Source organism: Salmo salar, chromosome 22, assembly GCF_965601325.2.
Source record: "Salmo salar chromosome 22, fSalSal1, whole genome shotgun sequence".
In the NCBI taxonomy this organism is placed as follows: domain Eukaryota; kingdom Metazoa; phylum Chordata; class Actinopteri; order Salmoniformes; family Salmonidae; genus Salmo; species Salmo salar.
This window is the reverse complement of record NC_138312.1, coordinates 15,194,748-15,220,617: the sequence shown is the minus strand read 5'-3', so window position 1 is coordinate 15,220,617 and position 25,870 is coordinate 15,194,748. Positions and strand designations below refer to the sequence as shown.

Genomic DNA, 25,870 nt, shown 5'->3' with positions numbered 1-25,870 from the left:
TCAGTTACACCAGCTCTGTCAGGGGGATTGGGCCAAAATTCACCCAACTTATTGTGGGAAGCTTGTGGAAGGCTACCCAAAATGTTTGACCCAAGTTAAACAATTTAAAGGCTATTTGCTACCAAATACTAATTGAGTGTATGTAAACGTCTGACCCACTGGGAATGTGATGAAAGAAATAGAAGCTGAAATAAATCATTCTCTCTACTATTTTTCTGACATTTCACATTCTTAAAATAAAGTGGTGATCCTAACTGACCTTAGACAGGGAATTTTTACTAGGATTAAATGTCAGGAATTGTGAAAAACTGAATTTAAATGTATTTGGCTAAGGTGTATGAAAACTTCCGACTTCAACTGTATATAGTAAAAAAAAAATGGGACAGTATCGGAATATTTTTTGCACTAGTCGGCTGTACCTGCACCAAAATTCCAGTATTTTTCCTTCATAGCTTGTTCTCCATCTTCTATTAAAACAGGGAGCCAATTTGTTTTCAGCACTTTTGTTTACATGACTGGTTTTCTCATGGTTGTTTCTGGTCCCTCTGCAGCAGACATATGGTGAGCAATATGTTTGGAACATCGAATCGCAATACATATCGGATCGTGTCATTTTAATATCGTATCGTGAAGTCCCAGGTAATTCCCAGCCCTAGTTTGCAGGAGTGTTATCTGAGTGATAGGCTGGGAGTGGCTGTAATATGTGAGGCTTGGAATATGAATCTGTGTTGGATACTGGAAGAATTCACAAAGTAGATGCTCCTCTATGCTGAACTCCTTCTGGGCCTTTTTTATTCATGCTGTGTGAAAACTCTGCAAATTCATTTTCTGTCACCTGCTATTGGACATCAGATTAGTTTGGGGAGGAGGGAGGGTTCAAACAGCTATTGCTTTTCTGCATTGCCACCAGACGGTCTTGGGCGGTCAAAGGCAGCCCTAAATATTGCATGGCAGGTGGGACATGGAGGGATAGGGAGGTTTCTAAAATGTGGTACCTCAGTCCGCCTTGGAACATGTAAAGATTTCTCTCCCAACTAAAAAAACAAAACAGAAGTTATTTTGAATGAATGTCTTGACTCTCATTGTCAAAAAAAAGTACTTTCCTGCAGCTGTGCAGATATTACAGAAACACCTGGGACCAAGTGCCTATGGGTGTAGATTAAACAAAGTTCTGGAGGTAGTTGTAGCTCTACCTGCACAGTGGAATTGGGAAGTTCCATGTTGGAAAAATGGAAAACACATTAATGAACAGCAATCATTAAAGAAAGAGGATTGCAGTTGTGTTTACCGCTTAATCCACATAAGCTTGGGGACCATTGTGGTAGCAATTATAGGCATAAAATACTTTTTATGCAATATTATGCAATTATTTTACACTATCATCACAACTATTATGTTGTTATTCCTATGTTATGACATTACTAGGGTTGCAAAGGGAGGGTATGTTACTGGAAACGTTCCAGTAAACTACCAGAATTTTTATAACTTTCAGGGATTTTATGTCATTTATCACAAAACAGCTAGTGGCCATTTGGGTACTTCAGATTATCACAGGTGTCTGTAATTCTCTCGGGCCCTCTGTGTGACCTTATCACATGCAAAACGTATGAAATAATTAAATAAGATGATTTTAAAAAGAACATTTGAATGACAAAGCTGTAAACCATTATCCTAAATATAAACCATCAACTTAGTGAATACTGTTGCGGTTTAATATGAGGGTTTCAGCATGAACTATCCTTTATCATTTTTTTTACACAGTTTTATTTATTTGACTATGTCAATACATCTTTGTTATAAATGTTTTGTCGCCAAACTGGTGGCAGTTATGAAAAAAGTCAATAGTTTGAAGAGTTGCAGAGATAATTGAAAATCTGCCATTGTTGATCAGATGCTTTTTTCATTAATTAGGCTATTTTCTCTTGAACCATATGGTTTATCCACTGTGGACAATATGGACACACACATAAAATATATGCTATATATGAATACATTTTTAAAAAACGTTATTCAAGTATAAATAGCCAAAGTTACCATAGAAGATTCCGGTAACTTTAATAAATTACAGGTAGCCTTGCAAACCGAGATATTACACCCTTGAAGTATGTAGACTACAAAGCCTGAAACTATGCTCAACTTTCCATTTCTGTATAAACCTCGGTGTCATAAACTCTGAGAAGGCAATCAGTGGATGTCATTTGCATTGTATTAGACTGACCCCAAGGCACAGCTTTGAGGACACAATCTGCACTAAATATCCAGCTCTTTGGACCAAGGTTTTCTAGATCAGGAAAAACACATCTAGGGGAAACTGAGTTTTCAAAAACAAACGGGAGTAATTTAGTGGAGTAATATCTGTTGTCTTTGGTTATTGTAGGGTTGGTCTTTCTATTTAGCATATAGAGTTTGATAAGGTCTGTGGTCCTGGGATTTACATTTTCAGGAGCATCTCTGATTGATTAAATGTTAGACAGACATGTAGGATAAGTCAAAGCCATCACCTGGGCTCAGTGAGTTTGCATAAATATGCATGATGCCATCTGCAGCTCAATAAAAACATTCACTGGGTTGCTAATGCTGTTTGCACATGACATGCATTATGTTTTCAATTGTCTACTACTGTATCTTCCTTGTTCATTTTACATCTGTGATGGAAGAATCTGTGACGGCTCAGACTGATGTGTATAGCATGGCTTATATACATATATATGATGCTGTTCAATTAAACGGTGGACTTGGTACTGTCATTTTGTTTTAGCCAGTGTGATATTCATACAGTGCCTCTCTCTGCTCTTATCCACTGCCCGTGAAGGATGTAGCTAGTTGTGCTTGTGCCTGGACTGCCATGCATGTCAGATGGTCTGGTTGGAGGTTAAAGTTCCCGTGGAAAGGCATTCTCTCCGGGCAGTTTGACAACGGAAGGCTTAACATCGACCTCTGTCATTCCACTGGGTGGAGCGTCCTACCCCCTCTGTAGCAACCTACCCCCTGGTGCCAGGCCAGCTGAGAGGTACTGCTGCTGGGTAGACTTCGTGGCCAATGGCCCCTGGATCTCAGTCCGGATGGACCTCCTAACCAGCACAGCTGTTCCTGCTGTGCCTGCTTCATTACAATGTGTTTATTAGGACTAGATTAGCATGTGAGATGGACTAGAGTCAATCCCTGACCAGTAATGTTATACTATATCAGGGGGAATATAGGCAGCTCTCTTTTTTTGACTAAATATAGCCAACTCTCCTTTCATATTGTAAAAGATCTATACTGAACCAAGCAAAACATTCAACAAAAACACATTAGCTTATTTTTCTGTTTTCTAGACTTCCTCCTCCTTACAGAGGGAAAGGTAATATGCCTTTCCAAGCAGACTGACTCGTCAATGTTCCTCCTCAAACATGACTACGGTTCTACTCCATTAAAGGATTCATTAGCCAGGGTATCTCGTTGATGACAGTATTAGTGAGAGCTCAACTCCTGTCGATGAAATCTAACACGGTGACTTAGTAACAGCGAGCCTGCCCGCCTGCCTGCCTCTCCAGGTGCACTCACCTGCTCCTCCTCTGGAGAAGCAATTATTCTTTGTGTGGTAGGATGAAGGAGGAGGCGCTCCCCAGACGGTCACACAGCCAAGCCCCTGCTAATTGGTGATGTTAGGGATTCAGACCAGGAGCTCCTCGCTCTCCTTCTCCTCCTTTTTGCTTTGCTTCGTTCTTTCTCCACTTTGGTTTTGTTTTGTCAACACTTGCTTTTGATATGTATATCAATAAATGTTTTATTCATGCAATCTAGGAAATCAGTCGGGTTAGCCCCGTGCCCCTCTTTATTTCCTCCCCACGATGATTCACCACATGTGTGTGGGTTCACAGTTTCAAAGGTGTTTTTCTGAAAGGCTGGTACAATTAAACAACCCGGGCGAAAATGAATGATTAATGCAATTGTCAATCTCACACACGGAGAAAACAGCGCAGGTGAAACTGCAGATCCATGGTATTATTCTTCTGTTTTTCTGACAGGCTCCAGTATTTTTAATGAGTCTGTGATGCTAATTGAGTGGCTGGGAGGGAGCATTGATCAGTGCTGCTCCCGGCAGAACAGCTCAGAGGCAGGGGCACTGGCAGGATGTGCTTGTATGGCGTAGGTTTACAGTTCCTGTCTCCCAAAGGGCGTGTGCACCTGTTCCAGAATAACGGCTCTGGCTCTCCCTGTTAATCATCACTTTAAAGATGTGACGTTTAATTTAAACTGTGCTCTACTAAGATCATGTCAACGTTTATTAAGTCTCATAATGACTGTGACAGCAGAGGCCATCTTTGTAAAGAGCAAGTCACCATGACTCATGGATGGTAGTTCATTTTTTTCCCCCCCTGCCTGACTGCCTATCAGTTGTCATGGAACTTTGACTGATGCAAGCCAATTCAAAGTTGACCAATATAGTAAGCCAATGCAAGTGTACAGTAGGCTGGTGATGTAGTAACTATACAGTACTACCACACGCTGATACTTTACATAATACAGTTGGTGTCTTGGTAAAAAAAAAAACGGAATGAAATCGTTTTTATCCACTGTTACAGTAACTCCACCACCTCGTCTATGTGCTTTCCTCATCAATATGTCCTATAGTCATGTAGAGTACAACTGCAAAATATTCACTGATGAGAACAGAAATGCTATGCACATAGTCAATACCTGCTTGAAACTTTAGTCAATTGCCTGTTTGGTTGAACATTATGTTCTGTTTTTCTCCCCCCCCCCCCCCAACCTGTACAGTAGCTTTATGGTTTAATATGTATATATATATATTCTCCAGTCTCTGCTGTTGTTGCATCATCCATCCAGGGAAGGTAGCATTGTGGACCTGAGATAAACACACGAGTCTATCACATCACTTGGGACTTCAGTCTAACCAGTAAGGACTCTGATGAGGCTGTCTGTCTGAGTGGAAACAAAACAAGTCCAATTATACCAGCTCAAGTGCAATGCAGTGGAGGCAAGCAAACAATATAGTCTTTTCTGTATTCTCTATCACAGACACCCTTTACTGAAATTATATTCTTTGTATAATGGAAAATTAGAATTCTGGTGCACACACACAAACATACACGCATCAACTAGATATATAAACCCATTCACTTTTAAATAAATACCAGATAGGCCTACGCACTTGTGAAAAAAAATCAGCCAGTCTTCACATACCTGTTGAAGGGTTGTGAAATTAGTCATGAATTTATTTGCATCCTGCTTCGCACAAATACAATAGTTTACCACTCAACGATATGCAATATCCATCCGTTTATGTGACTATAAATTGAAATAGCTGAGTGCTGTTCTCTTGACGTGCTAGCCACACATGTACACACATGTACACACATGTACACACACCACAAACACACACACAATCACACACACACACACACACACACACACACACACACACACACACACACACACACACACACACACACACACACATACACACACACACACACAATCCACACACACACACACACACACACACACACACACACACACACACACACACACACACACACACACACACACACACACACACACACACACACACACACACACACAGTGTGAACACAACATTTTCATACTTTATTTACAGAGTGAGAATAGACAGCAGTCTGGAAGCAGCCAAGCCATTCACAAAGCATTTTCAGTCCACCAAACAGCTCTCACTGGGTGCAAAAAATGTAAAGATCTTACCAAAAATGATCATTTCAAGTGGTCAGTCATAAATGATCTACGTCCAGTTTCTCTTGTCATTGTGGTTCCAGTAATTCAAAGGAAATCTCATGTGAGACACTAGATATCAATTGCATATCTTTCTTAGATTAATTCATTTAAAAGAATTCAGCACAATGTGTTGAATTCAGTCATATTGTTCACTGAATCCGGAACAAATTAGTTTGATCATTTTCTCTCAAGATGAAAAAAAGACACATTCTGAGAATAAAATCTGCCGTCCATGCCAAGTTCGTAAAGGTCATCCCACAATCAGTGGGTGAATACAATTGGCTTGGTCTTATTACAGATGGCAACAATAATGACACAAAATGTAAATCTGTTTACTTCAACTTTTTGGAATAGGGTTTATGGCCTCTGTCTATGTATCCTACACTCTCTAATGTATTCTCCATTAAACAATAATCTATTCCATTTGTAATCTCTGTGTTAAATCTAGCAAGGATGTGGGCATTACTTCAATCCTAACTCTCTCAGTGTATTGAGGAACCTGATTATGACCCCATGAAAATTTGACGGAAAAGTATGAAAACACCACCTCTGTCTCATAGCCTGAATTTTGCATGAGAAATGGGGGAAGTGTGTGTGAATGTCACAATTATGAATGCAGCCACCAATTTGAGCCATGCTGGAATTCAGAGCGCTGGGGCTCCTTCTCGGCAGAAGTATACCCTGGTGCTTTCACCTGACAAGTTTCTTCTGCCAAATATCATGCGCATGAATCGTGCTATAAAGCTATAATCTTTCTTATTTTTTTTGGTCTGGGGTACGGTATGTGAGGCCAGTAGGGAGTACAGTAAAGATGGCTGCATGTGTTCCATGAGGCTTTAATGGTGACCTACTTTCACTGTAGAATAAGATGTACAGTACACTGTTATTATGTCTGCCCAGACTGAGAGTGAAGATGATGTGCTCCTTTCTTTAACTGTACCACATACTGGCAATACAATATCCCAAATTGGGAATGGGAACGTGTCACAATCAGTGGAGACTGTCACATCTGTTGCAGAAGTGATATGAGTTTAGACTTGCGGCAATATACTGTAATTTGTCTTCACTCATTAAGTTTACACATGCGTCCTTTTGCGAAAGCATGTTAGAGCCACTCCCGAATTTTTTTCTCCAACAGGCCTAGTTTGAAAACGGGAAGAAAAGATTTTAGGTCTGCAGGGAGTACTGTATCGTAGTTAGGGTTTTTGTTTTGAAATGCATTTTGTCACATTAGCTTATCAGTCACGTGATGTCTCCAGCATGTTTTTCTGTTGTTTTTCATCTTTCCTCAGGGGATGTACCTTAGAGAAGATCCCAAACAGAAACAACAGATGTGTTCATTTTCGTTGCAAAGTTCTGGGAAAAACAGAGCTTATCTTTCCCCAAATTTGCATGAAGTCTCAATGACTGCTCACAGGGCATCAAAGGCATGTAATTATAGAAATTGTGCAATTTGTGAGGGTAGGACAAAAGCTACGGTCACAAACACAGGAAATCATTCCTCCAGTAAGGTATTTTCGCTGTTATTGTTTATTTAAACATTGCATTGAATAAGGCAAATTGTCATGTTTTGAGTGGCTTTGTTATTTACTGCACAATGTAGCATTGATACATCCTGCTGCTAAAAAGCTTTTCTATTCCGGAGACAAAATAAGTGGCCTGGCTCTCCATTGTAAAGGCAATATGCACCACCGCTGCAAGCCAATAAGAACACTGACCTTTGATGTTATACACATTTCAGGAACCAGTCATGAATATCTTTTAGCCAGGCTAGCCACAGGCAGGTGTTAAATACACTCTTTGGTTGTGTTTTTTTTTTTTTTTTATGAGTCGACAGACAGTCCATAGTCATGTCTTGATGGATCTGGTTCGAGCGTGAGTCTGCTACTACTGCAGCGTACAGTGGAAATGGCTGAAGATTGGCTAGGTAATGCACTGTATAACCCTTGAATCACATCTAATCACATTCTAGGCCAAAGGTAAGGCGGTTACAAAGGCTGTCACTTGTCCTTTATCCCATGGCTTACTGACACTAAAGGCTTTTGTTAAGTCATGCACAGATAGCCCATTGGATTCCCAGCTGCCCATGGAGTAATGGAGACTTCCGTTCCGTGTGTCATTTCACTGAGAGAATACAAACCACAGGCGAGGAACGCTAACCGCACAACTAATTGCTTAAACGTCTGCAGAGACACAACTACTCCAATAGCACTTTGGGAAAAAAGGATGCAAGTTAAAACGTGTCCCGACTGGTATAAATTTGGAGCTATCCTATTACCGCCTAAATCGCTTTTGAAGACACGTCTCACTTCCGATAATTCTTGTCTGTGCGACGGTGCTGTGACAGACAGAATTAATTGATATGTTTTGTCTGCTTGTGGTTCGTCCCCCCTTATGCTTTTACCAGGTCTGGCCTGTTTGCTGCCTCTGACTAATTGTCTGTTTTGCAAGCAGGTTTGTTGTCTGAGCCTGAGTGTAAGCTGAATGTTATCCCCTGTCCTTGTGTCCCCTATAGAGAGCAGTGTCCTGCAGAGCCCAGTATTCACCAAGCAGCCTGGCAGCATTGTGTTCCCTGTGGACTCCCAGGAGAAGAACAGAGAGGTGGTGTTCAGCTGTGAGGCCCAGGGAAGCCCATCTCCACTTTATCGGTGAGTATGTATTACACAGAGCATGTCTCCCACCACAATCATTTCCCTCTGTTCTGTTCTTGTGGATCGATCATTTTATGTTTGCTGAATTTTATTTCATTCTGATGTAGCACCCTGACTGCTGGACACAAAATCGTAAAAAAGAAATAAATATATACAGTATGATTCAAAAGTTTGGACACACCTATTCATTCCACGGTTTTTCTTTATTTTTACGATTATTCTCAATGTGGAAAATAGTACAAATAAAGGAAAACCCTTGAATGAGTAGGTGTTCTAAAACCCTTGACTGGTACTGTATATATCTTTTTTAGCTCATTGAGATCACACATACATGAATGGTAAAAGCATTCACCCCACTTAAGAAATAGTATGGAACATTATCTTTCCTATTTTGGGAAAAAACAGTTTGGCTCTAGTTATGAACATTATCTGGTTCAAACGAATTGAGGCAGAGGCTCAAATAGACTGTCCCTTTTGCTCTCTCTTCTTCTTTTCCTGGACGGTTCATTAGTCTATCGAAAGGTTAGTAAGTTGTATCTCTGGCAACTACAAGGTTCAAATCAATCATGTTTGCACACTGAAATTGCTGGGTTGAGATTTAGAAGGATTGGTACGTTTAATACTTGGGATTGAGACAGTTTAAAGGATGACCTAATCAGCTGTTTCCTTTCAAGGTCGCTGTACAGTCCTGTCAGAGAGAGCACAGAGCCTGGGCTGGGATGGGCTGCCTGCCTGCCTGCCTGCCTTCTAAGACTGTCTTCCTTTACGCAGCTGTAGACTAAATCATCTTCAAAGTTCATTAGCTGCACATCACAGAATCGTGTGCTGTGACTGGCTGATGTAAGAGAGGTTGGGCATTACATTTGGCTCATCCTCCGATATGCATTACATTTGGCTCATCCTCCGATATGCTTTAAAACTGTCTGTCCCTACAAACATAAAGCTTCTAAGAGAATATTAACTCTGGAAAGAAGAAGCATTGTTCCCTGGTTCTGGGTCTATTTGGTTTCCCCCAAAGATAAAAGTACCATTGCAGAAGGCTAAAGGAAAAGATGTGACATTCTATATGGTATGGTATCATGCCACTGTATGGACATCCTGTTGAAACATGATCGCATAAAGCAGGTGCTTAACAAACGGAGCTGCCGTATCAGTGTCCCCCTCTAGAATGATTGATAGCCAATGAGATTACTCGATTGTCTGCAGCATGTCCATGTACTTGATTAGATGTATTGCTCGATGTATCATAGCTGTGATGTTAGATTCTATTCAAGAGTCATTGTCAGGACAACATCGAGTGACAAGACCATGGATTTCGTCTTAGTGTGTTAACCTAACTCCCTTACTTATTCCTTTGTGCAGAACAGACCTTGTAGAGGGTAATGCTCCGATGTCGACCTAAAGACAAGTGGAGTTATGTGTTTTCTCATGATTACCATATCAGTCAAAGCTATGGCAGTTAACATGTGTACATTTTTTATTGAACCTTTATTTAACTAGACAAGTCAATTAAGAACAACTTCTTATTTACAATGACGGCCTACCCCGGCCAAACCCTCCCCTAACCCGGACGACACTGGGACAATTGTGCACCGCCCTATGGGACTCCTGATCACAGCCGGTTGTGATACAGCCCGGGATCAAACCAGGGTCTGTAGTGACGCTTCTAGCACTGAGATGCAGTCCCTTAGACCACTGCGCCACTCGGGAGCAGTCTTACTGTAGCTCTCATCCAATACACCCTATTTGCTACAAAAAGACCTTGACAATCCTAAGCTAGCACATTCTTTCCTGTCAACCGGCCTTTTTGAAAGACACATTTAACGCTACATATTAACACTTCTCCCTGCCAACGCATGTGAACATGAGACGGTGTAGCACATTGATAGATAGACCGTGATCTTCTTCTGCAGGGTAGTGAACTCTGCAGTCTTTGTGATTTGTAACAAGATAACTCACTCTTATACATTACTCATCAAATATCTTTCTCTGTCCCTAAATTTGCTCTCTTTCAATGTCTTAGAAAGTCACGGATAAAGCATTAAATGAATAACCGTCAGTAAAACAATTAGCGGGCACGTGTAATTAAAATTGTTGGCTCTATTGAGTGCTTTCCTTGTGGATATGTTGCTCACTCTCTCTGTTGAAGAATAATAGAAAGCTGTTTAATAGGGTGCTTTCATTTTTAATGGAATACAATTTTTTTTCTCTGAAACAAAAATAGCACTTAGTAACAACGCATAACAACCTGCTATGAGAGCTGATGGCAACTTCTTCCCTTGGAGATCTAGGATCACGTTAGATCCTCTTCTCTTCCTACTGCAGGTTCTCTCTCTGAAAGTCTGAGTAGTTAGAGTAGACTCACTACTGGGAAGTAAAATATTAATGTTGGTACTTGTTTTTCTTGCATTGGAAGTAAGTGAATGGCTGGAGTTGCCTTGTGAGACGGTCGGGGAGGACCTTTGCCATAGTGTGTGTAAAGTAATGAGGCTCTGGAGACCAGGGGACTTGTGTGTGTACTGTAAGGCTAGTGTGGAGTAGGCATGGTAATGAATTCGGGAATCATTATATATGTTGCTTGTACAAGCAGTGCTACTCCAATAATCACTATGTATTTAACGGCATGGCCATATTGTATTCTGTACATAAGAAGAAAGCCACAGGGAATGTTTATAATCAGATATTTTTAGGTGAACTACATGTTCCCTTTTTCTCAAGCATTGATACAGAAAATGTTCAGGTGCTTATTATCTTGAGTGTGTCTCAGTCATAATTGGCGTAGCAAGATCTGAGTTCTCCCCTCTATAGCGAAGCCCTGGGAGAGAACTCTCAGTCCCAGTCTTTATATAAATGCTTTATATGGTTGGTAGTTGTCTAAATGCTAGATGAAAGAGAACGAAGACATTGACGTCAAATGTTATGCTTTTAACCTGGCATTAACCTTTTACAATGGACTCTTTATTAGTATGCCTTTTCTCGGCTAAATCATACGATAAAATAGCTTTTATCTATTCAAGCAGAGCTACACCAACCTAATGGAGATATTCCTAGGAATGCTTTGACAAATTCACCCTATTTGTTGAGCTGTTTGGAATCCATAAAGACAATCAATTATTCTCCTCACTCCAAAGACATAATCAGCAACTAATCGCCCTGGACGCTAATCATGATTTGCGTCGCCCATTTCCCAATAAAGTGATTAAGAATACCTATCATGCTTACTCATATGTGAAATGCCGTTTTTAACTCTTTTTTTTTGTAATAGAACTGGACATTGTTGAAAATACCTACATGTATCAAAGCGTTTTTCTGTCAAGACGCTGTGATGTGTAAATTACGGGTTCACACCTCCATAGCGGGGATTTAGCTGGTATCGATCCCTTTACCCCCCCTGTTGTTTGGTATTGTAACGGCCATTGTGCTCTATGTGGAGGGATTGAGGAATCTGCTGCCTTCATAAGTGAATTATATCCTTCACTGATCACCTCTAACACCAATGATAATCTTGTAGCCTGGTGTAGAATGCAAAAGTGCAGAATGCAGGGCGCTAGTCATTAATTTTAATTGCTGCATCGTAATGATTAAGCTGCATTTTTATGCTGTTTGACTGGGTGTCTAGCAAGATGGATGGCGATGGAGGCTGTGTATTCTTGTTGAGTGGGTTCTTTTCTGCTCCGTGGTGTGCCGGCCGTCAGTGTGGTTCACTACTTAGATTAACGCTAAGCCCTTTCTTCGCTTATTGAAAAGGAATTAATCAAATGAAGGTAAAATCATCATTTTCTCTGTCAGAATCTCATCTTGTCCTAAAGGTGAATGATCTACATTAGAATGGAGTTAATGGAGGGATTCTCAGATTGTCCATCAATTGTTCTGGATCTGACTGCTTTTCATTTTGTTTTTAGGTGGAAACTGAATGGCACCGCAATCACTCCAAAATCAGTCTCACACTACAGCCTGTCTGGAGGCAACCTCCGAATCAGCCATTTGGACAAAGACCAGGATGCTGGAACATATCAGTGCCTCGCCTTCAACTCTTTTGGGACCATCGTGAGCCGAGAGGCCAGTCTAACCTTTGCGTGTAAGTCACTAACTATCTTTAGTTCCCTTTCTGATCAAACTGTACTAGCCAGCAGTGTGAAAGCATGTGACATAAAAGATATGTCATTGGGACTTGTGATAGTGTCTCGTGTCCCGCCTGATAAAGCGATCAACATGAAAATGTCTCCTTGGGGAGCAGCAGTTCCCAGTGCTGTGATTCCACACTCCCCTTTCTGTCAGGGTGCATCCTAATCCTGATAGAGCTTAAACATGAATCTACACAACTCCAACGCACAAAACTAACTCTCCATCACTTTCCCCAGGCTTGGCTGTTACTCAAAATAAGTAGCAATAAATGCCTACACTACCACATACTGTCTTTATAACACATGACAGACTCTCAAAGATGTTCAGTTAAAGCGTATTGAGCAAAAGTAATGTCCCCGTAAGTATAAAACCGAATAGAAATCATCTTGTCTCAGCATGTGAAAATAATCGTTATTGTAGAATAAGATAAAGAAAGTAATATTTTTGCGGAACTTTAGACATTATGACTGAGACTTGAGTAGAATGAGATCAAGATTGTGAATAAGATAAGGAGACTGTGGTTTCCATTTAGCTCTTTCCCTATAAACTAAGAACTCAATACTCCCTGCTGCTCCTCCAGTTATTGGACATCCTTAAATGACGACATTGGCAGTGAAGTGAGTGATGGCTTCTTCAGATTGAATTTTGATGCCCCACGTTGGGAACAAGGCCGCTCCATCCCTCACACGCTATTTGTTTTGTCCCTTGGTTGAGCTCAGTCTAACCCCTGAGCAGGATCATTTCGATTTCGTAAGGGAACTCCACTGTCACTATAGGGCAGTACAGTGACAGTTCCATCAATTGCCAGGGCCTGACCTTACCAGTCTTGGGATGTTGTCACATATTAAGGCATGTATCTTCTTTATTACTCTTGGTAATGATGAATTTACTCCACATGATGATTGAATGGTGCGGGTGGAAGAGAATAATTTAAAGGGCAGCTGATATTATTAGGGTGTATCCTACAATTTGTTAGAGTAGAGATGAGAGATAATGTCTATGTGGTTCTCAGCTTCATGTCAACATTGTGACGACAGTACCTGATGTCAATAGCCACGTGTTGTCATCCCAAATGATCAGCAATGTTTTAGAGAAGATTCTACTGTAAAATCAGTGAAGAAAGTACTGAAACATGAAAGTAACTTTCCGGTGTTTCCCATTTACTATGAAATATGACCTATACTTAATTACAGTAAGCATGTTTCCATCCACAGTTTTTATGCTCGTAAAGTCAGCCCGTATAAAAAAAAATAAAGACAGCTGTGATGGAAACGTTTCGGTACAATTCTATGAACGCCGACAGATCATTTGTTTGTTCGTTCGACATGGTGGGATCTTTTTGTGTCGGTACAATTAATTATGCGAGAAATGGCGGTGGAAAGGCCTTGATGCGCAAATATTCATCTAGTAACCATCATATCGAAGTGAACTTGGAGTTGCGATGATGTGGAGTGTGGTCCTCCCACTATTACTCAGAAACCATGCAGTTAATTAGGCTACAGATTAAATAAGTTATGATGAACTTTACAGGATGGTGAAGTGCACGGTGAGGAGCTTGATGCTCCTTTCCAATAAATATCAAGGGTCTTATTCTGGTGACATGATAATCGATTCTTGACTGCAGTTTGACAAATAAAACTATACTCGCTCTTTTCCCTAAATATCTCATCATGTAGACTAGCCTACCCATACAGCCTACCTGCACTATATCTGTGAGCTGTTGTTGGCTAGAGCACACCTGCCAGGATCAGAGTAGGCACATTTGCTATTTAACTCAACAGTTTTTGTGACAAAATTATGGGTAGAGTTGAAAATGCGATGGAACATGAAAACTTAAGTGAAAAATAACATTTTGTGTGGACTACGTCATCACGCGCTGTTTTTTATCCACAACAATTCAGTTTAGTGGAACACACCACTGTTGGGAAAATGTTCCTATTTTCTTTATGCGTATTTTTGAATATACGCATGAAAATCTGTTGCCAATTGGATGGAAACCTAGCTAATATGAGTGATATATGAGTTTAAAAAAAATTATGAAGTATGTTAAAAATACGTTTTTCTGTGTTGGAATGGTGTGGGCGTACCCCAACAACAGAATGGTGTGGGCGGATACCGGTCATTACAAATATTCATGTGAGTAGACCACTGATTGGCCAGCTCATTTTCCTCAGAGGATGGCATCATGTTATGTGAGGAAATTGGTGGATTTGATACTATTATACCTTTGGGCACAATATACTCTACATCTTATTAATCTTGTGCTGATAGTTTTCCATGTGTTCATTTCTTACCTGTTTCAATGTTATCTGTATTGTGTTCTTGACCTTGAAAAGGGTTTTCTGTTGATTCACATGTAATATATGAATGTCATTTTATACTGTAACCAGCGTACCAGTCTATAACTCTTAATTGGTGCAGTACCGTCAGTGGCGTAGCACAGTTTCGCGGGGCCCCCCGCAAGGTTCGAGGAAGGACCTTTATTGTCCAACAAGTGTTTAAAGGCCATGATTGTTTAATTCTAAAAATATAATTATTCAAATATGTAATACACATCTCCAAACTTGTCTTTGTTTTGTTTTATAGCACTGTTAAATTCTCCAGGGCTAATTTTGTTAGCATTTTGGAATGTTTTTCTAGATTTAGAACATAAAATAACATTTATAAAGCAAACATTATCCCTTAGGTCTAGCATAGAAAATACTTCAATGTTGCAGAACGGTGATTACAATATTTTTTTCTGAAAATTGACTAAAACAAATATCTTATGAGGGTTAGTCATCAGTGACGGAGCCACTGACAGAGTTGACAACAGATACTCAAAACAGACATATATTTTCCTCATAAAATAAAGTTCAGTACCAACATTTGTAAAATATGGAAAATGATTCAATTGAAAATCCCCAATAAAAACATAACCATTCTGTCAGATCTTTCAGGACTCAAGACAGAGTTGACGTTAGAGAAAGATCTGACAGAGTTGATGTTTTACGGAGTTGACAAAAACTTTACTCAAGTGGTGTACACAGTAGCAATTTTGTTTTTCCTCAGTTGCTTTATAACTCTAAAACCTAATTAAATGTGACATATTTGGACCAAAATTCATACCATAGTCTATCAGGCAGATGGAGTTGACAGATTATGGTTGTCACTATGGTGATTCCAATATTCTTTGTTTTAATCTATCAAAAGTAGAGAACTTTACAGACCATGAGTGGTTTTGTTGCATAACATGTAATGAGGACATGAATAAGGGGTCCTTGTGGTATAGCTGACCCTGCTCATTCCTGATTAAGTCAACCAAATCTCTGGACACATATTTTAGGAATCAAAGTTTTGAGAGAAATATTCTTTCAAGTCGCAGAGGGCTATTCCAAGAAATGACATCCTATAATTTTTCAGTTAATATACATTTTTGCCCGTTAATACATTTTAAACCGTTTTTTGGAGAGTTTGAAATTGGGACCCTTTGCTACGGACAAGGGTGTTTCTAGGCAAAGAGCCGACATGGAAATGAATAAAAACAAATCTTTTCCCTTATAAAATAATGCAACAAAATCGAAAGCTCGTTCCACCGCGTGTGGGGGCTGCGGTGGCGTGTGCTACGTCAGTGAGCCCGCTTCAGCTCAATCAAAAATACATTCTGTCCATGTGCAGATTAAATGAATGAAATATGTTATTGCTCTTAAAATGAATTCTATGGAGATATGGCTTCAATCAATACCATCTTCTTCCAGAGAAGCGTAATGAAAGTTGGCTATTTAGTGTTTTAAAATATGCTCTGTGATTATTCCACTGGAGCTTGACCTTGCAAAGTTGAGATAATAAAAAGAGACCAAGAACAATGAACATCAAATACTTCAAGGAGATATGTGTTTCTCTGCCTTTCCTCCTGAATTGGCTTGCTTTAATTGCACAGATATTGAAAGCCTTGTCAGTTAGATCCATAGGAAATGGATCATTGTCATTACGGACGCACTGATGTTGTCTCAAGGACAAGCTCTGCTTCCTAATTCAGTAATTGAGTTCTGGGTAAAAAAAATTCAAATCAGCATTGAACGTGAACCTCATGCATAGTGTTTTAATCATGTTTCTTGTGTACTGTAATCTTTTTTAAAATACATAATTGTTGTGATGAATTTCCTTGGGTTTATCAAGGAATGACTGGCTGAACATAAAAATTGTTTAAGAATGCAAAGGATGATTAAATAAGAAGATTTATTTTCTTAGGTTTTTGACAATCTTTCACCCACTGTAACTCATCTTTATCTCATCCAGCCCCTTTCAACACTGTATCAATCCCTTTCCATTTTATACAACAACTGTCATGTATATCTCATCCAGCCCCTTTCAACACTGTATCAATCCCTTTCCATTTTATACAACAACTGTCATGTATATCTCATCCAGCCCCTTTCAACACTGTATCAATCCCTTTCCATTTTGTACAACAACTGTCATGTTCATCTCATCCAGCCCCTTTCAACACTGTATCAATCCTTTTCCATTTTGTACAACAACTGTCATGTTTATTTCATTCTGGTGTTAATATTCAGAATTAATTTTATCTCTTAATATTCATGGGATGTATCATTTATTCCTCACAACTTCTTCACACCCTTAGGATATACTCACCCTGATTGATGTAATGTTCAATTTGTTTGCTCTGTGAATGCAAATCCTCTGATGTTGGAACTGTTGCTTCCTGCCTCGCTCACTTTAAACCAATGGCTAGTTTTCCATCTGCTCATTTCCATGTCTATGAACTTGAAGTGACATTGAGCACAGGGGAAGAGCTGTCTAAAATAAAACATAATAATTAACAATCATTTATTACATGTGTAAAGTGCTTTTCATTATACAAGAATAATCTCAAAGTGCATAATAATGGCACTTTGTTGGACTTTCTTATCAGAAATATCTAGGAATATCTTAAACCAACTGCATCTGCTTACATGTAAGTGATTTGGCAGTCATGTTTGGATATATTTTTTGGTCGACTAGTAATACTATGGTCTGAATTTCAGCATGGACAACAATCAGCACTCTGCTTCCTACACTCTTAGAGATAAAGGTGCTATCTAGAACCTTAAATGGTTCTTTGGCTGTCACCATAGGAAAACCTTTTGAAGAACCCTTTTTGGTTCCAGGTAGAACCCTTTTGGGTTCCATGTAGAACCCTTTCTACCGAGGGTTCTACATGAAACCCAAAAAGGTTTTACATAGAACCAAAAAGGGTTCTGCCTGGAACCAAAAAGGGTTATCCTATGGGGACAGCCGAAGAACCCTTTTGGAACCCTTTTTTCTAAGTGTACAGTGTAAAGTTTCAATAGGTACATATTCTTCAGTTGGAAAAAGTTATGTTCCTCTAGATATTCTACTGGACCGTCAAGGTTACATGAGAGTGGCGGTGCTCCAAATAATTTGCCGTTACCCTTCCCTCTCTGAACTTTTGATGGATGATGGTGCTGCCGGTGAGGAGTAGGTCCTGTCTGCTGGCTGAGGCATGGCTAACTGATGAATAGAGGGCCACTCTCTCACTCAATACCGTCTGGCCTTGATAAGTATTTCTATTGATTCATTATCAGTGATTATGTAAAAGATGTACACCCATAATTCATACTGATGAATAGCTTGTATATCCAATGTGTCTGAGTCACAGAGTTCAGTTGTTACGTGGAAACAAAAACAAAGGTCATGCTTTGAATGTGATACGTTGTTAAACAGTGTATTCAAGTTTGACTATAGTGTTAGACTGAAAACTTACCAATCATTTGTTATAGAGAAGGTATTTGTTGGCAATGGAAATGGAAATGTGGGTCCGGATAAAAGTATGTTAGTACAGACAGTTTTAAAACACCTACACATTCAAGGGTTTTTCTTTATTTTTACTATTTTCTACATTGTAGAATAATGGTGAAGACATCAAAACTATAAATAACACATATGGAATCATGTAGTAACTAAAAAAGTGTTAATAACTCAAAAGAAATGTTATATTTGAAATTCTTCAAATAGCCACCCTTTACCTTGATGACAGCTTTGCACACTATTGGCATTCTCTCAACCAGCTTTATGAGGTAGTCTAATGGAATGCATTTCAAGTAACAGATGTGCCTTCTTAAAAGTACATTTCCTTCTGAATGCGTTTGAGCCAATCAGTTGTGTTGTGACAAGGTAGGGGGGGGTATACAGAAGATGGCCCTATTTGGTAAAAGACCAAGTCCATATTATGGAAAGAACAGATCAAATAAGCAAAGAGAAACAACAGTCCATTATTACTTTAAGACATGAAGGTCAGTCAATATGAACATTTCAAGAACTTTGAAAGTTTCTTCAAGTGCAGTAACAAAAACCATCAAGCGCTATGATGAAACTGGCTCTCATGAGGACCGCCACAGGAATGGAAGACCCAGAGTTACCTCTGCTGCAGAGGATAAGTTCATTAGAGTTACCAGCCTCAGAAATTGCAGCCCAAATAAATGCTTCACAGAGTTTATGTAACAGATACATCTCAACATCACCTGTTCAGAGGAGACTGTCTGAATCAGGCTTTCATGGTTGAATTGCTGCAAAGAAACCACTACTAAAGGACACCAATAAGAAGAAGAGACTTGCTTTGGCCAAGAAACACGAGCAATGGACATTAGACCGGTGAAAATCTGTCCTTTAGTCTGGAGTCCAAATTGGAGATTTTTGGTTCCAACCACCGTGTCTTTGTGAGACGAGGTGTGGGTGAATGGATTATCTCCGCATGTGTATTTCCCACCGTAAAGCATGGAGGAGGATGTGCAATGGTGTGGGGGTGCTTTGCTGGTGACAGTCTTTGATTAACCAGCATGGCTACCACAGCATTCTGCAACGATACGCCATCCCATCTGGAGATTTTTGGTTCCAACCACCGTGTCTTTGTGAGACAAGGTGTGGGTGAATGGATTATCTCCGCATGTGTATTTCCCACCGTAAAGCATGGAGGAGGATGTGCAATGGTGTAGGGGTGCTTTGCTGGTGACACTGTCTTTGATAAACCAGCATGGCTACCACAGCATTCTGCAACGATACGCCATCCCATCTGGTTTGCGCAATGACCCAACACACCTCCAGGCTGTGTAAGGGCTATTTTACCAAGAAGGAGAGTGATGGAGTGTTGCATCAGATGACCTGGCCTCCACAATCCCCCGACCCCAACCAAATTGAGATGGTTTGGGATGAGTCGGGCCACAGAGTGAAGGAAAAGCATCCAACGAGTGCTCAGCATATGTGGGAACTCCTTCAAGACTGTTGGAAAAGCATTCCAGGTGAAGCTGGTTGAGAGAATGCCAAGAGTGTGCAAAGCTGTCATGAAGGTAAAGGGTGGCTATTTGAAGAATCTCAAATACAAAATATATTTTGATTTGTTTAACACTTTTTTGGTTACTAAATGATTCCGTATGTGTTATTTCATAGTTTTGATGTCTTCACTATTATTCTAGAATGTAGAAAAAAGTCAAACAAAGAAAAATCCTTGAATGAGTAGGTGTTCTAAAACTTTTGACCGGTAGTGTATTTTTTGCCAGAAAACGGTCCTTAGTTGTTTTTAGTTTATATTCATAGAGCGTGTATGTATTTCTCTCACAGAACATGTGCAATTGCAGATTTGCTGGTTTTATTTCCCTTTTCTTCCTCTGGGCTCTAGATTTATACGAGCCCTGTTCATCCAGAGATTTGAGAATCCTAGATTTACTGAACATGGTGTGAAAATCCCACTAAGTCACAAGAGCAGACCACAAGCCCTGGAGGATATACAGTACATGAATCCCTCATTTAAATGTGAATAATTCCTAAACATTACTCTCCAGCTGTTGTGATAATGTGTATAGAGAGAGCACAGTAAACTGAGTTAATGAAGGGTAAATATCTACCAGCTATTTAAACTTTTTCCTTAATAGAATGCAGGTACTGTATCTGCACAGTACTGTATTCACTTGCATCAGATATGATGTACATTTCTCCACCTTGTGGCTTTAAATGCTTCTTCTTTGATAAGAACAAAATGAAAAGAAAGATCAGTCATTACTGCACATTTGAACCTACTCTATGATGCGATGTCAAATCCAGTTAACCCAGGTGCAGTAAGTTAAGCGTGCTAAGATGAGTCTAACTTTCAATCCCCTGCAAATCCTCCGGGTTTGGTTTCTGAGTTCAACGGAAAGGGAAGGATGTGGAAACGATCAAAAGCCTCCCCAGGATCTCGACCATCAAGGAGACCCAGCTATGGCCCCTACACAGCCTGCTGCGAGGAGAAAGAATACCACACTCTATACCTCAAATAGAGATACTGTGGCCAAAGTGTCTTAAAAGATCAAAATTGCTTTCCGAACTGAAGGGGTAGAGAAGACTAGCAACAACAGATATAGTACTATGGTCCATGTCAAACAAAAACAGATCATCATCAACAAAATGTCATATCTGATAGCAACACATCTACTTCCAAAGATCAAGTCATGATGACAAACTTATTTAAATATGTGGTTTATGGTGTGCGATAGGTACTAGAGTAGAACATCATTGAAATAGACCCTCAGTCCCTTTAGCTCTGCCCCCATCACGGTAGTAAATCGTACCTCCAGGAGTTGGTTGCGTAATGAATCCCATTGTTCTGCTTGGACAGCCTTGTTGAAGTATGATAAGTTGTCCTGGCATTTAGAATGCTCATATAGCTGGGATGTGATCATCAGGTTCATCTGGATCATTGTGTGTAATGTCATCCCACCCTTAAAATAATGGACGCTAATTGGATAAAGAGTCACATTCAAACTGTGATTTATTGTAGTTAGCTGGTTCCATTATGGACATAGACCTACGTTATTGTATTGCTAGTGTCTTCTGTTTTTCCTCTCTCGTGTGTATGTTTAGATAGAATCGAAAGACGTAACCAGTCTTGATACTACGAAGCAAATATTTTTCTCACTTGATTTGTATTTATTTATATATTTCCTTTTGTATTTCTCAAAAGAAATCATGGCGAAGAGTAGTTCAATGCCAACATATACAAGGCCTGTTATTTTTGTTGCGACTGATGTGAATTATTTGAAATGTCCCTTGAAGGCTGTCCGCATGCTTTCTTTTGAACAAAAAGAGCACGAGCACAGCTGTGTGCCTAGAGGAGCATGCATTTGGTCAAGTCCCTCCCCAGCACTGGGCGCTCTGACTCTGCAGAGGCTCCTCTCCTCTGTATCATACTGTATTAAGGATTTCAGCTTGGCTCTTCAGGCCCTTTTTGCAACAATGGTTTGTTTGCTCTGTTTTGGCTTTCAGGACAGGAGGGGGCACAGTGAATTTTACTACTATCATTCTTTTTGTGTGTGTGTGTGTGTGTGTGTGTGTGTGTGTGTGTGTGTGTGTGTGTGTGTGTGGTGTGTGTGTGTGTGTGTGTGTGTGTGTGTGTGTGTGTGTGTGTGTGTGTGTGTGTGTGTGTGTGTTTTATCAGGATGATCAAAAAATGGCCTCCTGCACTTGCAGTGAAGTGGTCCCAGTACTGCTTCTTTTTACTGCGATGGCTTTTATCTCGATCCCAAATAATGCCCAAAAAGATACTTTGTTAAATTAATTCAGCACCTTAGATGTCCAATGCTTTTGTCCACTTTGTTCCTTTAGGCTCTCTATTTCCTAGGCTTTCTGTGGCTTTTATCTAGCACCCCATCCTGTGTTGAGATGAAAGAGGGCGGCAGTGCCACTCCAAACCTTTTGTTACCAATCCCCCGGTACCAAGATTGGACCAATATAGACACAGAATTACCTCCATGGGCCCTCATGCACGGGACATTGGAAAGTCATTCATTAAATTTGTGTTTTGATAGAGAAAAGTCAAGCAGTCTAGACTTTCCAAATGGAGAGTTCACTTGCAGACAATTAAGCCCAGTCAGTCCAGAGATCACATTCTCTTTTACCAGTAGTACTGTCTATAGTTGAAATATAGAAACACTTTGAACTGCCATAGCATATGAAACAGTTTTGGAGGTAGTAGAATATGTTCAGAATAGAATGTATTCAACCAAAATTATTCCAAAATGGGATAAACGTTGTAGTGATTTTCTACCAGTGTGCAGTTTAATGGCGTGGTATCAACAAAATACATCTCTCTTTTTGCAGTGAGAAAGAAAATATCAGATTCATTCATTCCTTTTTTTTTCATCAGTTCAATTGCGGAGGTAGATGCATATAATTGACTCCAAATTGCCAAATCTCATATTAATCTGTGAGAAGTTGCAAGGAATATATTTTCTTAATAGAGCTTAAGAGTCTCAAATAGCTATTAGCAAAAGTGTGTTCTTGCATGGGTTCAGAGGAGATTTATGTTTTAAGAAATAATTACAGCCTGCCTCCTAATAGACTTGTCCCATAGTCAGTATGACATATATTAGCTGACCTTATAGTCCTCTTCATAAATCAGTGAGCCCAGTAATTTTACATTTAAATCTGCTCCTGGAGCAGAACTAATCAGCAATATAGTTTCAAAGCAGGTTGGGTTGGTTGCAGAGAGAGACGCTCAAGACTTTTCCATTGAGTCGCCCTGGAAAGAGAGCTTTCATTCCTGCATCGCTGCTCGAGGTGACATGACAATATGGAGCATATTACAGAGCAAGGTTAATTAAGGTTAATTCATCCAATTTGAACAATAGGTGCTCTTAAATCTGTGATATCACCCGTTATCAAATAAATGTCTCGTCGTTCCCTGTGCTAGAAAGATACAGTATGAATGTCCTTCTTAACGCCGTCTGTGTACCCAACGGTCAAATTCATTCGAACTTGGCCCATTTTTGTGTAGACAGGTTTCACTTGCAGTAAATTACCACTGGTTAAATTCATACTGTCCCCACTTTAAGCAGTGTCAATACAAATAAACAAAATGGAACATTCAGTAGTGTTTGGGAAATATCAAAGGGGAGAAGAGGAAAATCAGGGGAATTTGTCCACAAGCTCGACTGCAGCTGTTTTGTCTTTGTGTGATATCTACAGTACCTGTCTGTGCAGCTTTTTTCCCCCCCAAACAGTTTTGCGGAACTGCTCCTTTCATGTCTGTGGTAGGTATGGCATTATTCCAAATCGAATCACTGCTCACAGCCTCTTGAAAAGCATTGAGAAGTTCCCGATTGCAGTTCCCATATTTATCCAGGTCCCACCCGAGACGCTCTGCACACTCATCCATGAAGACTGTTCTTTGCTCTCCGAATTACCTTTACCCAGATCCGCCGGGCAACAATGGCGAGGGAAATTGCAGGAGACCGTTGCGACCTGTTATTGTTTTCCATCAATTGTCAAACATAAATTAGTTTCAATAAAAAGGTAATTTTAGTTTCTAAGCCATTTTTGAATTGCTTTGTAATGTTTGCGGTAGTGAGAGTGATGAATAAAACACAATCGAAACCTGATAACCACTGGAGCCATTAAAATCCTTCATGTGTGACTTAGGCTAAGCAAAATACCTTCTGCATACTGGAGTCCTTATTTGTTTTGGTGCCCCTATTTATTTGGCCCTTATTGGTTTTATCCGCAACATTTTGGGTCTAATATCGCCTTTTTGATGTTCCCAAGACTATGACTTCATAATTTCAGACGTGAAATTACATGATGAAAGTTATTTTTCCGTCTGCCTCAGCTGTGATATTTTTTTTAGGCAGGCTCAGCCGTGCAACAATGATTGTAATCTAGTGTGGATAACTGTAATAATCATGTGGTAGTGATTCTTATATGGTTGCACCGTGTTGTATATGCTGTTTGACAGTCTATTAAATATCCAAGATGTAATAGGAGTGCTAATCAAATGGTTGTTTGTGTAGAGTGTTCAATTGATTGAACAATGTTTACTACAGGGTTTCCAAACTTGTGGACCGCAAGAAATTGACTGCAAGAAGGCCAAACAGATATAATATTTTTACTATATAACATAATCATTTCAAACCTGGCGTACATTTGTATATGATCACGTGTCTCTCTTCCAAGACACCATTGTAGATTTGTGTATAGCGGTTTTCTCATGCTCATAGAATGACCCGCTTCCCTTCTAAATTCAAGTCCAAGTTTGTTTATTTGTCATATACACATGATATAAAAAGAGTACGCAGTGCAATGGAATGCTAACTTGCAGGTTCGCCTCTCGACAATGCAACAACAATAGAAAAAGTATGTAGCTAAGTGATTAAAAAGAGTAAAACAAATAAAAGCTCAATGAAGTAGATCCTGTAGATCACTTCATTACTCCCTTCTTGTTTACAAAGCTCTGCTCCACAAGCGTCCAATATACCTCACTTCCCTGTTGAAATGTTGGTTAACTCTCGAGGTCCCGCTTGTCTCCACAACATTTGGTAAATCCGCTTTTAGTCTTAACGCACCACATTTATGGAATGCCTTACAAAACAAATTACACCTGGATTTCCTGGTGTCAATCGGGCAGTTTAAAACTCTGTTGTTAAATTAATTCACTGAAGTGTCCAATTGTTTCAATTCATTGTTATAACTTGTTGTAATAATCTGAATACAAATACAAATAATTTAACTGTTTTAATAATTGGCAGTATTTTACAAATAGTTGCATAGACTACTGTATATGGAAATAACAGACATGAGACAAGCATGTTTACCTGTAGAATGGAATAAGACCTCTATGATTCATTTCATTTTTTCAATTCTACCACCTCAACATTGCCCATTTTAAACAGGGTTAAATATCTAGTTGTAGTAAAGTTCAACTTTAGTCCACGGGGGGCACTACTTCAGTCAGAAAAGCGTTCTCTCAGCTCTTCAGTCTCAGAACAAGAATTTCGCAACACTCGCGTTAACATCTGCTAACCATGTGTATGTGACAAATACAATTTGATTTGATTTGAGCTAGCTAGCCAGCCAGTAGCTAGCAAAGTGGCTGGCCAGCAAAGCTAGCTACAGAAACGAAACCCATCAAATACACTCGCTGGAAATAAACACTTTTCCTAATATCATGACTTATATCATCATCCTTAGCTTGTCCATTTACAAAATATACTGTTAAATAACTCTGTCTGACACCCAATAACGTAAGGAGGCTGAGCACTAACATTAGCTTATTAGCATTAGCTACCACCTTCCCTGCACAAACCTGTGGCTAAACCTGCTGCTGCTGTGGCTGCACTTTGACTTTCTGGCTGTTCTGCCCTCTCAATCACTGCTGCCTGCTCATGCTCAACCTGCTCACTTTTTCTGCCTCTCTTTTTGAAGAAGTTCAGAATATCTATATTTGCTCTGCAGACTCTGACTGAGTGACAGGCGTTTTGCTAAGTGATGACATTGACATCTAAACGGTGCTGTAGGTCTGGGGAAGAGGTCAA

At 39.8% G+C, this 25,870-nt stretch overlaps 1 protein-coding gene across 2 annotated transcripts in view; it reads left to right on the top strand.

Annotated features, from left to right (window-relative positions):
• cntn4 (contactin 4) overlaps positions 1-25,870 on the top strand; it is a 170,593-nt gene that overhangs the window by 36,605 nt on the left and 108,118 nt on the right. For both annotated transcript variants that reach the window (XM_014166358.3, XM_014166356.3), the window contains exons 3-4: positions 8,270-8,402; positions 12,308-12,483. In XM_014166358.3, the coding sequence (XP_014021833.1) occupies positions 8,270-8,402; positions 12,308-12,483 (309 nt within the window). The remainder of the gene's footprint in view (positions 1-8,269; positions 8,403-12,307; positions 12,484-25,870) is intronic.